The sequence below is a fragment of the Trichosurus vulpecula genome, chromosome 8 (genome assembly GCF_011100635.1).
Source record: "Trichosurus vulpecula isolate mTriVul1 chromosome 8, mTriVul1.pri, whole genome shotgun sequence".
In the NCBI taxonomy this organism is placed as follows: domain Eukaryota; kingdom Metazoa; phylum Chordata; class Mammalia; order Diprotodontia; family Phalangeridae; genus Trichosurus; species Trichosurus vulpecula.
Window position 1 is genome coordinate 13,894,707 of NC_050580.1, and position 14,237 is coordinate 13,908,943.

Sequence of the window (14,237 nt, forward strand, 5' to 3'; positions counted from 1 at the left end):
TGGAACTGAATGATTTAGGGCAGATGGACAAGCACAAATCCATCCCTAGTACTGGCCCATGACCTCCCGATGAAGTCAGTGGCATAGTGGACTGAGTGCGGGATTGGAGTCAGAAGGTATGGGTCTGAACCCTGGCCTGACACTGACCAAGTGTGAGCTGGGACAAGCTTTGTCACCTCTCCTTTGCACAATTAGGTCGGATGTTGTCATGGGTAGAACTTCCTTCCAAGGGTTCCTGGGGTCTAACTGATGGAGCAGACTTAGCTTGTTTGGGTTTTATTTAAGGATGCACAGAGGAGAGAGGCAGATCAGCTACCTCAAGCTGGCCCTAAGCAGTCATAGCTACACTGCACACTTCTCCTGGCCTTGCAACACCCTACATTGCGGGGATATGATGTTCAGTGATGGGAATCTGCTCCACACAAGTTGGGACGCCTCTTAGAGAGGATGAAGTCATGGTCCTTAACCCTCTCTTCCCAACGTACACCCACATCCACGTTTTTGGTGTGGGGTGGAATTATGATTAAATTAGGACTCTAGACCGAGGATCATACGTAAATGAGATTTGGCTTGAGCTGAATCTGGTTCATTCTGAAAAGAGTTTTGTCTACCCTGGTTTCAAGTACCAGGCATGTTCCTAGGCTCGAGTGGTCCACGAAGGCTGAGACTCTTAGTGTGCACATAGTTCCACAAAATCCAAAACGCCTCAGTTTCCTCACTAGTAAAATGAGGGGGCTGGGTATTGTGATAGCTGATGTTTGGAGAGCATGTTTGAGCTCGTAGTGCAAAGTTCACAACAGATGACATCTATGTTCTCTTCCAGCTCAAAATCTGTGATGGGTTGGCAGTATCTTCAGCTTAATGGACTTTAAATTTAGAGTGAAACTGTATATATCTTACATATCTAATTTTTTGTATGTGAGTCAACACATATTATTAAATGCCTCCTTATGTGCCAGGAACTGTGCTAAGTACTGGGTAGTCTCTCCCATTTGAATGTGAACCCCTTGAGGGTAGGACCACGTTTTTGCTCTCTTTGCATCCCCAGTGCTTAGTACAATGGCTGACACGCAGTGCTCAGTGATTAACTGGCTAACTGACAGACAGCACCGTTCAATCCCCCTAACTTGAGGATGCCCGCCCCATTGGGAATCTCAGACAATTAGGAGGAAGGGTGGGTTCTGGAGCGTGTGCCTATTGATTTGTGGCTGTAATTGACTTTCCTCTTCTGTTATTCCCTCCACATTCCTTTCTTGATCCCTGTTTTCCTGCTGTGATTCTGCAAGAGAACAATGGCCAAGCGAACCTTCTCCAGCTTAGAGATCTCCTTAATTTTCCTCCTTTTGCTGATGACAGCGATCACAGTGACCCTGCTCACTCTCCTCTTCACCACCACTGGGACCTCGGAAGACAATAAAGGCAAGTGATGTTACTTCTCTTGATCTCTTGGGTGGTCCCCAAGCATCAGACCTTGAAAGACCTGGAGATTTGGGAGCATGGAATAAGGGACTGATGCTGACCCAGTGGGAGCCCCCAGTGGACTTATCTGGACAAGAGCTGCTTAGGTGGGCAGCAGAGTGGCAGGAGATCTGACTTTGGAACTGGAGGGCTTGGGTTTCCCATCCCAGCTCCGCTGTTTACTTTTGTATGACCTTGAGTGAGTCAATACACCTCTTAAAACCTCAGTTTTCTTAACAGAAAAATAATGGGGTTGGGTAGTGGGATAGCTGATAATTAGAATCTTAGAATATTTAGAATCTTAGAATCTTACCTCACGGTAGATGTTATTATCCCATTTTACTGTCTCAGAGAAGTGAACTGTCACACAGCTGGCAAATGTCAGAGGCAAGATTTGAATACAAGTCTTCCTGACTCCAAGTCCAACACCCCCTCTGTTGGGGACACTGCCTCTCATAGATGCCCACGGTCTCTCTCAGCTCTGTCTATGATATGTGGCAGCCAGAACTCCAGTTTGCTCTGTTTCTAAGGAGTCCTGAGATTGTCCTTTTCTTCCACATGGCCGGAGTTTTCTGCATAAATAACTTAAATTTTTACAGTACCTTCAGGTTTTCAAAATGCTCTGCTCCCAAAACCATGTGAGGTAGACAGATAGCATGGCCTGAAGCTGCCCCAGTGACAATCTCAGTCAGTTAGTAAGAGACCTTGGAGAACATTGACCTTGCTTTATGGCCATGTCTGGCCATCTTGTTTTGTATGTATTAGCATCTCCTTTTTACATCAGATAGGGAAACAGGTTCAGAGAAGCACAACTGACTTGCCCAGAGTCACACACCTTGTGCGGATCGGAAGGAGAATTTCAAGGCAGGTCTTTCTTGACTCCAAACCCAACATTCTTTCCCTCAGTCAAGCACTTAATAAGTATTTGTTGAATAAAATGGAAGGTAAGCATTGATATAATAATGTCCCCTTTTTATAGAATGCTTTATGAATGATTTCTTCCCAACAACCTTGCAACGAGTGCCATCTCCATTTGGCACAGAAGGAAACTGAGGCACCAGGTGATTTTTCTGGAGTCCCAACTGGCAGTGGGTGGAACTCAACCCAAAACTCGAGTCTTCAGAGTCTAAGTCTGGTCTTTGTTTCCCTACTTCCTTTCCAGGAATTAGCCCATCTCTTAATATAAAAGCATCACCTCTCCCCACCAAGCCCTCCCTTCACCCCAAATTTCTAATTCCTATTAAGGGCACCACCATCCTCCCAGTCACCAAGGTGTGTAACCTTGGCATAGTCTTTGACTCCTCAGCACCTCTTTCCATCCCCCCCACCCTGATCCAATCTATTGTCACGTATATGCACAACCCCTTCTCTCCTTGGACACCACCTCCACCCCAGTGTAGACCCTCATCACCTCACACCTGGAATATTGCAATAGCTGCTGGGGGGCAGGGTCGAGGTCTGCCTTCCTCAAGCTTCATCCCACTCCAGTACATCCTCTAAAATGATTTTCCTAAAGTGGAGGTCCAGCTGTCCCATACCCCACCCTCATCCCCACCCTGCCAACTCGATAAACTCTTTGTTCAGTCATTTTTCAGTTGCATCTAACTCTTCACGACCCTATTTGGGATTTTCTTGACAGAGATACTAGAGTGATTTGCCATTCCCTTCTCCAGCTCATTTTATAGATGAGGAAACTGAGGCAAACAGGGTTAAATGACTTGCCCCGGGCCACACAGCTAGTAATTGCCAAGAACCACCTCCCTTTTCTCCCCCCCCCCCCCCAATGAATTACAAAGAGTTAGACATGGCTGAAATGATTGAACAACAACACATGCTGGGTGGTATATTAATTGCTAGGGACATAAAGAAGTGTGAAAACTCATCCCTTCTGTCAAGGAGCTCACAACTGAACAGGGGATACAACAAATGAGCAAATACATACAAACTATTGACAGGATGAATAGGAAGCAAGTCACAGAGGGAAGGCACTAGAATGAAGAAGCTTCCTGAAGAAGTCAGGAAAGCCAGGAGATAGAGATGAGGAAGAAGGGCACAACAGGCATGGGGGATAGCTAGTGCAAATGCTTGGAGCTGAGAGATGGAGGGTCTTGTTCATGGAACAGGAAGGAGACCAGAATCTTTGGATGGAAGAGTGCATATCGGAGAGTAAGGGGAAAGAAGCTTGGAAAAGTAGGAGGGCCAATACCACTACTAGGTTTGTGTCCTGAAGAGATCAAGGAAAAATGGAAAGGACTTATATGTACAAAAATATTTATAAAAGCTCTTTTTTTTGTGGTGGCAAAAAATTGGAAATTGAAGGAAAATCCATCAATGGGGGAAGGGCTGAACAAGTTGTGGTATGTGATTGTGTTGGAATACCATCGTGATATAAGGAATGATGAATGGGATGCTTTCAGAAAAACTGGTTAAGACTTACATGAACTGATTCAAAATGAAGTGAGCAGAACCGGAACACTGTACTGTGACAGCAATATTGTACACTGATCAATTGCAAATGACTTAGCTATTCTCAGCAATACAATGGTCTAAGACAATTCCAAAATTATAAGCTTTTTGTACAAATAAAATCAGAGTTAAATAATTGGAGAAATATTGTTCATAGGTAGGCAGGGATAATACAATAAAAATGATAATTTTACCTAAACTAATTTATATATTCAATGCCATCCCAATTAAATTAAAAAAAATCTTACTGAATTAGAAAAAAACAATAACAAAATTCATTTGGGAGAACAAAAAGTCAAGAATATCAAATGAACTAATGAAAAATGTAAAGAAAATAGGTTAGCTTTGCCAAATCTTAAACTATATTACAAGGCAGTAATTATCAAAACTATCTGGTACTGGCTAAGAAATAGAAAGGTAGGTCAGTGGAATGGAGTAAACATACAATTTACAGCAGCAAATAAATATAGTGACCTTGTATTTGACAAGTGTAAAAACTTAAGTCTTGGGGATAAAGATTTGTTATTTGGTTAAAAAAAATTGTTGGGAAAACTGGAAAGCATCTGGCAGAAATTGGGCATAGAATGATATCTTACACCATTTACCAAAATAAGATCAAAATGGATACATGACCTAGATATAAAGAGAGATATTACAAGACAATTTGAAGAACATGGAACATATTGCCCATCAGATTTATGGATAGGTGAATAGTTTAAGAACAAATAAGAGATAGAGAGCAGAGTGAGGTGTAAAATTGATAATTTTGCTCATATTAAATTATAAAGTTTTTGTACAAATAAAACAAATGTAGCCAAGATCAAAAAGAAATGAAGAAATTGGGAAAAATTTATAGTTTCTCAGAGAAAGGTCTCATATCTCAAATACACAAAGACCTTTGTCAAATCTATGAGAATACAAGCCATTCCCCAATTGATAAATGGTCAAAGGCTATGAACAGGTAGTTTTCCAATGAAGAAATCAAAACAATTTGTAGTCATATGAAAAAATGCTCAAAATCATTATTGATTAGATAAATGCAAATTAAAACAACTTTGAGATATTATTTTATACCTATCAGATTAGCTAAAACGATTGAAGGGGATAGTGACAAATGTTGGAGGGGATATGAAAAGATTGGGACACTAATTCACTGTTGTGGAACTGTGAACAGATCCAATCATTTTGGAGAACAATCTGGAATTATGCCCAAGGAGTTATTAAACTGCCTATACCCTTTGACCCAGCAATATCACCACTAAGTCTGTTTCCCAAGATAATCAAGGAAAAAACAAAAAGGAAAACAAGCTATGTGTTATAAAATATTTATAGCAGCTCTCTTTGTGATGGCGAAGAACTGGAAACTGCAGGGATGTCCTTCAGTTAGGGAATGGCCGAACAAGTTATGGGATATGATCATGACAGAAAAGTACTGTGCCATAAGAAACAACGAACTCGATGATCTTAGAAAAAACATGTATCAATTTGCATGAAATAATGAAGAGTAAAATGGGCAGAACCAAGAGAACGTTGTTTATAGTAACAGTTTCTAAACTTTGAGCAACAAAGTCATTTTGTTTTTGTTTTTTGTAGGGGGGAAAGCAGGGCAATTGGGGTTAGGTGACTTGCCCAATGTCACACAGCTAGTAAGTGTCAGGTGCCTGAGGCCAGATTTGAACTCAGGTCCTCTTTACTCCAGGGTCGGTGCTATACTCACTGCACCACCTAGCTGCCCCAACAAAGTCATTTTGGCTGTAACAAATACCCAAATTAACTACAAAGGACCTATGAAGGAAGTAGCTATCTGCATCCAGAGACAGAACTGATAAATAGAAGTACGTATAAAATGATTTAACATATATATGTGTATATATATATATATATATATATATATATATATATATATATATGTCTAATGGTAGCCATCTGTAGAGTGTGGGGAGGGAAGAAAAAAAAGAAATTTACATAACTTTATTATATATTTAAAAGGAGTAGCAAGTTGTAGGTAATAGATTGACAATTTCATGTGCAGTCATCTTTTTTCCCTATTCTATTCTAATATGTTGTGGAAATGCTTATCTTATTTCTTAAGTTCAGAATAAAATAAATAACATTTATAAAAAGAAAGAAAAATGCGGTCCACCTCCAGGGAAAGAATCGATGGGGTCTGGATGCAGATCAACACATACTTCTAAATTTCCTTTTCATTCTTGTTGTTTTGGTCTATGTTTTCTTTTGCAACATGGAAAATAAGAAAATGTTTTGCATGACTGTACAGGTATGATCTATGTAAAATTTCTTGCTTTCTCAAGGAGGCGGGAGGGGATGGAGAGAGGAAAAAAGTTTGAAATCCAAAATTTAAAAAAAGAATGTTAAAAATGTTTGTTCAGTGCACAGCAGAGAAGAAAAGAAAGCTTATAAGGAAGCAAAGAGAAGATGAATAGCTCTCAACACAACTTGTAGTATTTATTACATAGGTTTTCTTGAAATGCAAATTAATTGCCATATATTTTGAATCCTCTTGTACATTCTGCTGTGTACACGATATTTTTTCTTGTCTTGTTTTTTATTTGTTTTAATATTTAAGTTTATAATGTTTCTTTTTCTTTGATTATTGTGATTTAAAATTTTAGAAAAATAAGAACATAGAAAAAAGTTTGTTCACATGTAATTAAAAAAATAAAATAAAAATTAAACTTAAAAAAGGAAAGATAGGAAAGGGCCAGGTTATGAAGGACTTTGAATGCCAAACAGAGCATTTTGTATTTGATTCTGGAGGTGATAGGGAGCCATTGGAGTTTACAGAGTAAGTGTGTTTGTGTGAGACATGATTAGACTTGTGCTTTAGGAAAATCACTTTAGTGATAGAATAGAGGATGGACTGGAGAGGGAAAAGACTGGACACAGGTAGACCCCCCAGCAGCATTGCCATAGTTCAGGTGTGAGAGGATGGGAGCCATGTCAGAGGAGAGAAGAGGCCGTGTTCAAGAGAAGTTGCAAAGGTAAAATTAATAGTAGAATGTGACTTCCTTGAAGGCAGGGTGTGTGTGTGTGTGTGTGTGTGTGTGTGTGTGTGTGTGTGTCCCGAGCACAGTTGGTCATTCATTATAAGCACTTAATAAATGCGTGTTGACTGGCTGACAGACTGTTTGGGTTTCAATCCTGACTCTGGCACATACTGACTGAGCATCCCAGGCAGCTCCCTACTTACAAGTCATTGTTGTTGGTCTTTCGTTCTCAAAGAGGACCATGACTTTAGGAAGGCGATGCCATGACTTGCAATTGAATTGGATGTAAGTGAGGGAGGGCTGCGTAAAGTCTCCAGAGCTGTTTGCATTCACCGGCAAGATATAGATTAGGATGACTGGGGATGGCCCACGATGCAGTGGGAGACCTGAAGTTTCTCCTCTCAGAATTCTTCATCCCAATAGCATCACAGACAGATCTGCCCTTTACCCACTTTATCAGCCGTTGTGTGGAAAGCAGTTTGTAAACCTCAGAATGAGCAGGGAACATGAACTGCTGTTCCCCGGGGAGGGAGGGAGAGTATCGTACTGGATATGCTTCATAGTTGCTCTTAAGATCCTAGAGATGGCTCCGTGGAGGAGTCATGCTTGAGAGAATGAGATGAGGTGGGATTTAACAAACTGTTTTCTGGGAAAGTGGAGTGGAAAGATGGAAATACTGAACCACAGAAGATGAGCTTAATCTGTGGGATGAAGGAAAAGGGACCATAGAATTAGAGATTTAGAACCAAAGGGACCTTCCCCTTTTTATCTTAGGCCCAAGGAAGTGGAATGGCTTAGGATCATAGCTCTAGACTGAGAAGGGATGTTAGAGGACATCTAGTCCAACCACTTCATTTTCCAGGGGAGAAAAATGAGTCCCTGAGGAGTTCAGTGACTTCCCCCAGGTCACACAGGCTGTAACTGAGGGAGCCTGGATCTGAACCCAGATTGTCTGACTCCATTGTACCCTTCTGTTTTTCTTTGGCTTGAGAAATAATACAAGAAAATTTCCCATCCAAGAAATAGCTTGGCTCTGAGTTGGGAAAAGATTGCCTTTGTTAATTGGATGCCTGCAGTTATCTCTCATATGACTGGCTTCAATGTGAGAGATTGTATAAAATCATAATTTGTGTGTCTTAAATCCATGAGGCAACCATGGAGAGGGCTTAAATATTCACTTGATGTTCACTGTAGCATGTTCCCTGCAATGTCTTGCTCTATATTTATACTCAACAGGTTCCGGTTCTCTTGCCACCCAGGGCTTTACAGCCACCCAAGATTCTTCAACAACCCAAGGTCCTCTGCCCACCCAGCAGCCTCTGGTCACCCATGGTCCTTCAGCAACTACCATTCTACTCCAGAACTTCAGTGGCTACTATATTGGTGTTGGGCGAGCTGACTGCACAGGACAAGTGGCAGACATCCCCTTGGTAGGAATGCCTTGTGCTGCTCACAGACTCCATGCAATGACTCAGGATCTGACCTTTTGGTGGGGTTATTCTCTCTATCCGTGGAGAGGGGGCACTACTGGGGCGGAAAAAAATTCATTACTCTCTGGCAAACTGAGTGATGTCTCTCCAAATTTGGATGGGCTAGTCCTTGAGAGGCAGACACAATCTGGGACCAAATTTTTGGCCAAGTTGGACCTGCTAGGAGTTGTATTAGAGCTCTCCGTAGAGAGCTCTGGGTCACCTCTAGCAAAGTGTGTGATGGTGTCAGATTGCATTCTACACCGGCACACAGAGCTGCCTTTTCCTGTTACCTCACTGATACCTATCATGGTGGACAGATTAATCCCAGAGTCCTCGAGTTGGAAGAGACCTCAGTGGCCATAGAATTCAACCCGGTCCCAAGTGATAATGAATAACAGCAATAATACTGATAATAATGACAGCTAACATTTATGTAGGATTCCAAAGTTTGCCGAGTCCTTTATGGATCTCATTTGATCCTTGCGACAATCCTAAGAGGTAGGTGCTATTATCAGTTCCATTTTACAGATGAGGAAACTGAGGGTCAGAGCAGCCAAGTGACTTGCCCAGGGTCACAGAGCTAGTAATCCTCTAAGTCAGGATTTGAACTCCAGTCTTACTGACTCTCAGTCCAGGGCTCTCTCTATTGTGCTGCCTGCCTGCCTAGAGTCCCTCCTAGAGCATCCCTGACAACTGGTCATCCAGTTTTTGCTTGAGACCTCTGGTGATGGGGATCCCACTACTTCCAGACGACCTATTCTGCATAGGAATAGATCCAGCTGTTGATGTAAAAGTGGAAGAGTCTTTTATTCACCAATGATTTCCTTGGAAAGTCAACTTGTCATCCACCATCATATCTAAATGGCCACAGGACATCAAACAATCAGTAAGCCAGGTCCTGTGTCTGCAAGGTGCCAGAAATACAAAGACCAAGATGAACAGTCCCTAACCTCAGGGAGTTTACCCTCTATCCAGTGGGGGCACACCCACCCCCCACATATATATATATATACATACATATATACACACATATATACACACACATACATACATACACACATGTACACACACACACATATATGTATATATATGAAAGATAGATACAAGATGACAAGAGTGGAGAGGCCCTGGGGGGAGGAATCAGAAAAGGTCTCATGTAAAAGATGCTGCTTGAGTTGGGTTTTGAAGGAACTCGTATCCCCACAGGACTAGTAATAATAAAAAGAACCATACTTGGCATTTCATTAGCACTTTATAGATGTGATCTCATTCGGTCTTCACAAGAGCCCTGTGAAGGAAGGGCTTTAAATACTCCCCTTGTACAGAGGAAGAAACCTGTCTGAGGCCCAGGGAGGTTGAGTAATTTGTGCAGGGTCATGCAGTAGAAGTGTCTGGGATGAGATCCAAACCAGTTCTTCTTGACTCTAAGTCGAGTGTTCTGTCCATTATACCACACTGCCTCTGGGAGGTGAATAGGTTATCCAATAGCCTTCTCTACCTGCTTCCACTTAACCCTCTAAACTGCAGAGGTTGTTGGTTGCAGCCTGTGTTATAAAGGACCTGAGAATATGAAGTCTGAGAAAGCACCATTTGTCAGGGGTAAAAAGGCGGATCCAGGTGACATGGGTGCCACCCTAGGTACTGTCACATATTTGGAGAGGGGGTTAGACAGCTGACCTTGCTCTCTCACGGGTAGATTCATGTGGGGGAGCACTTCCACATGGACACAATCTGTTTGGATGATCCCTTGTATGGATCATTATGAAAGAACTGGAGATGTTTAATCTGGAGAAGAGAAGATGTATGGGGCAACGTGGGGCAGTATGGTGTATCGGACAGGGCGCTGGGCTTGGGTTCAAATCCCTCTTTAGATTCTCACTAGCCATGTGATCCTGCAAAAGTCATGTGCCCTTTCTGTGTCTCACTTTCTGCATCTGTAAAATGAGGATGTTGGACCCAATCGCCTCTAATGTCTCTTCTAGCTACATGTTCCTGAATATTTGAAGAGCTGCCATAAGGAAGGACCAGAATTGTTCTAAATGGCCTTGGAAGGCAGAACCAGGAATGATGAGTGGGAGACGTAGAGAAGGAGATTTAGTCCAAAGAAAAACTTCCTAACTAGAGTTGTCTCAAAAAGGCAGAATGGCCACCTCAGGAGTTAGTGAATTCCCCATCATGGTGTCTCCAAGCAGGAACCAGCTTAGCCTTTGTTGGAGATGGGGGATCCATGTTCAGGTGGTTGCACTTTGTGGTCTCTGGCCTCCCATCCAAATCCGGATTCTTGGATTTGTTGGGTCTCCTAACTACGGAAAACTTGCTTCTGTTCCTCTCCAGATGGGCTATGCCAAGGCGGGCCAGACAGCTAGCGGGATTCTCACCCGGCTCTACAGCAGGGCTTTTGTCCTGGCTGAACCAGATGCCTCAAAGCGAGTGGTGTTTGTCAGCATCGACATTGGCATGGTGTCCCAGCGAATCAGGCTCGAGGTAAGAAAATGCCCCCACTTAAGGAGAAGGAAAATGAGCACATTATTTATCTGTAGGGTTTCCTTTCAAACCGAAGCTAGATTAGGTTCTGCTATGAGTGGTCATTTCTTGGGAACTAGATCCCATGAGACATGAGACACACGTAGACTATCTAACAGGTAACTAAAGAGGTCTGCTTTGCTATAGCAAGGAAAGGATTCTCAGCAAGGGTACAGCGTTGGTCCAGGTAGTTGTGGCACCCATATCTTCATATGGAAGCTTCTCTGCTGTGTAGGTGACTTGCATGGCCAAGTGACACCCACAAAAGCTGAGGGTTGCTGAGTCCTCGTGGGCTAGCCTCTTCTGTGCTTCCAAGAAACGAGGAAGCTGTCCCGATGGTTTGATCCTTGGCCCTCTGGACCAGGGGCAAACAAAGTGACCTGCTGACTCCATGTGGCCCATAATACTCCAGAAATGAAGCCTGGGAAACATTTAACAAAATAAATAAAAATACAGTAGAACATAGATAATGTTAATATGTGGTTTTCTAAGACAATATGTAGCAGTAGGGTTACTTATATAGGGTTAATGCCTCTTTCAATTTTCTATTTGAGTTCCGCATCTCTGCTCTAGACTAACCAAGTCTCAGGAATGGCTTCCTTGCCTTACAAAGAAACAAACTGGTCTAATCTCCTGACAAGGACCCTGGTAGACACTGGTCCTACCACGGACTCATTGTGAGTGCTTCAGAACACCTACCCAATCAATCACTTAATAAGCATTTTTAAGTGTCTCCAACACACCAAGTATGGTTCTAAGCTCTGGTGATCTAAAGACGAAAGTGGAAGTCTTTGCCTCATCTGGAAAATGGACAATGAGCCTCTCAGGCTCACAGGATTATGTAAGGAAAGTACTTTGTGACCCTTGAAGCCCCTGGAGAGAAGAGCTTCCAGGATTATCTTCTGAGCCCTGTACCTCTGGGATCCATGATTTCAGGAACCGTGTTCCCTTGTGTATAGGACTGAATGCCAGCAGGAGCATCCTTTGAAGATCTGGGTGGCTCAGGCACAGCAAAGGGGAAGGAGGCACTCTGCAGGATTTTAAGTTTTGGGGGTCAAGAATGTAAACTTTAAAGATCTCCACAACCATTCATTTGTGATGCTTCCCTTAAAGGTGCTGAGGAGACTGCAAAGTACATATGGTGACTTGTACACTCAGGAGAACGTGGTTCTAAGCGGCACGCACACACACTCAGGGCCTGCCGGTTATTTCCAGTATACCCTCTTTGTGCTTTCCAGTGGAGGATTTAGCAGTAGGACTTTTGAGTTCATTGTGGATGGCATTGTGAAGGTAAGCAAAGGGCTACCAGAGTCAACCCTACCCTGGGTCCCCCTTCCTCATCCTTTCCCCCATTGCCTTCCCCTTCCCAGACTTTAAGTGGAAGACAGCTGCTGATCTGTATAGGTGGAGGGATGTTTTCACATTGGAAGTTCCCCACACTGATGAAATCACAGGCCCATCCCCTAAATGGGGGAGGGGGGAGAGGATAGGAAAGCTGAGAAATTACCTAGGCCTGCTTCCTCATTTTCTAGATAAGGAAACCAAAACCCAGAGAGTGGCTTGCCTGGGGCCACACATCTAATTAGTGACAAAGCATGAGGAGAACCCAGGTCCTCTGACTCGACTCAGATGCTTGTACTTTTCTGCTCCTCTTGTCTGTGTTTGGAGTAGCGGGGTGAAGGCAGGTCTGGAGTGGGAGAGGGGGATGACTTACTCATCAGACCCAAGCTAGACTTGGAGGCTCTGGCTAAGTTATATTATAGATATGAATTATCACGTAGTTATTTGCCTCACAAACAGATAAGCAGAGGCCAGGTCCAAAGGGCAGGAATCGACAAGCATTTACTATGTGTTCACTGGAGCTACGTGGCTCAGTAGATAGAGAATTGGGTTAGGAATACCTGAGTTCAAATCTGACTGCAGACACTTACTAGCTGTGTGACCCTGGGCAAGTCACTTAACCTCTTTTTGCCTTGATTTACTGGAGAAGGAAATGGCAAACCACTCCAATAGCTTTGCCAAGAAAACCCATACACAGTATTGGTGTGCTATGGTCTACGGGGTCCAACTCACAAAGAGCTGGACACAACTGAACAACAGACAGGTGCTAAACATTGCACTTGCTGGGAATACAAATACAAGTAGAAAGAATCTGTCCCTGCCTTCAAGGAGCTTATATTTCAATGGGAAAAGGTAACCTATAGAAGCTAGGGGAGTGGGGGCCTGGTGGGTGGTAAGTTAACTGAAGAGCCTGGAGAGGTAGGAAGGAGTGAATATGGTGGGCCTGGGTCCTTCCTTCTGAACTGGCCAAGAAGGCTTCGCTCCTCATTCCTGGGTGACAGCAGCTACTCTGTGGATGGCAGTCCTTTCCCCACTTCCTACCCTCCACCCAGCTTCTAAAAACCAAGGCTGGACCCTTCTGTGGGGTGAGAGGGGAATAGTGAGGGACCCTCAGATTCTCAGAATTACAAGAGACCTCAGAGGAATGACCAGAGCATGAGATCCTGGATCCTGGATCAAAAGTTAGAAGCGACATCGGAGGTCATATGGTCCAAACCCTCTCATTTTCGGATGAACAAACTGAGGTTAGGAGTGTGACTTACCCAAGGTCACACAGCTGGTGTTAGGACTAGGCCTTGATTGCAAGCCCAGCTATTGTTTTGTCCTTTGTTCTAGAAGATGACCATGACATCAGGGAAGTGATGCCCTGACTCATGCAGGTGAACTGGATTTAAGTGAGGGAGGGTTATGCACGGTCACCAGCCTCACTTTCTCCTCTGGAGCTATCTGGGTCCAGTGGCCAGATATAGATTAGGACAACCGGAGATGGCCCAGGAGGCAGTGGAAGACCTTGGCCTTTTTAAGCTAAGGTCTTTAACAGGTGTCAGTTTGACTGAGGCAACACCCATTCAGTGTTTAAGGTAAAAAATACGGCAAAGAATGGCCTCTTTTACTCAGTGATCCAGCACTCTGTGCAACACCCCATTGGGAGGTGCTTCTTCTGGGCATCTAATCCAGAAATCCCTTCTCTAACAGCCCTGACAAGCGGACCTTCCGCTTCTGCTTGGAGACTTCCAGTGTTGGGGAACTTGCTGCCAACTGAGCCAACCTCTTCCATTTGTGAAAGGCTCTAATTGTCATCGAGAGGCTAGTTAGGATATTGGATAGAGAGCTGGCCTAGAAACCAGGAAGATACGGGTTCAAATCCTGCCTCTGACCCCTACTGGCTGTGTGACCCTGGACCATTCACTCATCCATTTGCTGCTCTAGGCAATTCTTAGATGAGAAATTGCAGATCTGACCCACACTG

General features: G+C 43.4%; 1 protein-coding gene across 1 annotated transcript in view; it reads left to right on the forward strand.

The window, feature by feature from the left end:
• Window positions 1-1,292: 1,292 nt before the first annotated feature.
• Window positions 1,293-14,237, forward strand: part of ASAH2 (N-acylsphingosine amidohydrolase 2) — a 57,870-nt gene continuing 44,925 nt past the window's right edge. Inside the window, exons 1-5 of the mRNA XM_036736456.1 lie at window positions 1,293-1,423; window positions 7,139-7,143; window positions 8,211-8,362; window positions 10,739-10,888; window positions 12,041-12,217. Of these exons, the coding sequence (XP_036592351.1) occupies window positions 1,293-1,423; window positions 7,139-7,143; window positions 8,211-8,362; window positions 10,739-10,888; window positions 12,041-12,217 (615 nt within the window). The remainder of the gene's footprint in view (window positions 1,424-7,138; window positions 7,144-8,210; window positions 8,363-10,738; window positions 10,889-12,040; window positions 12,218-14,237) is intronic.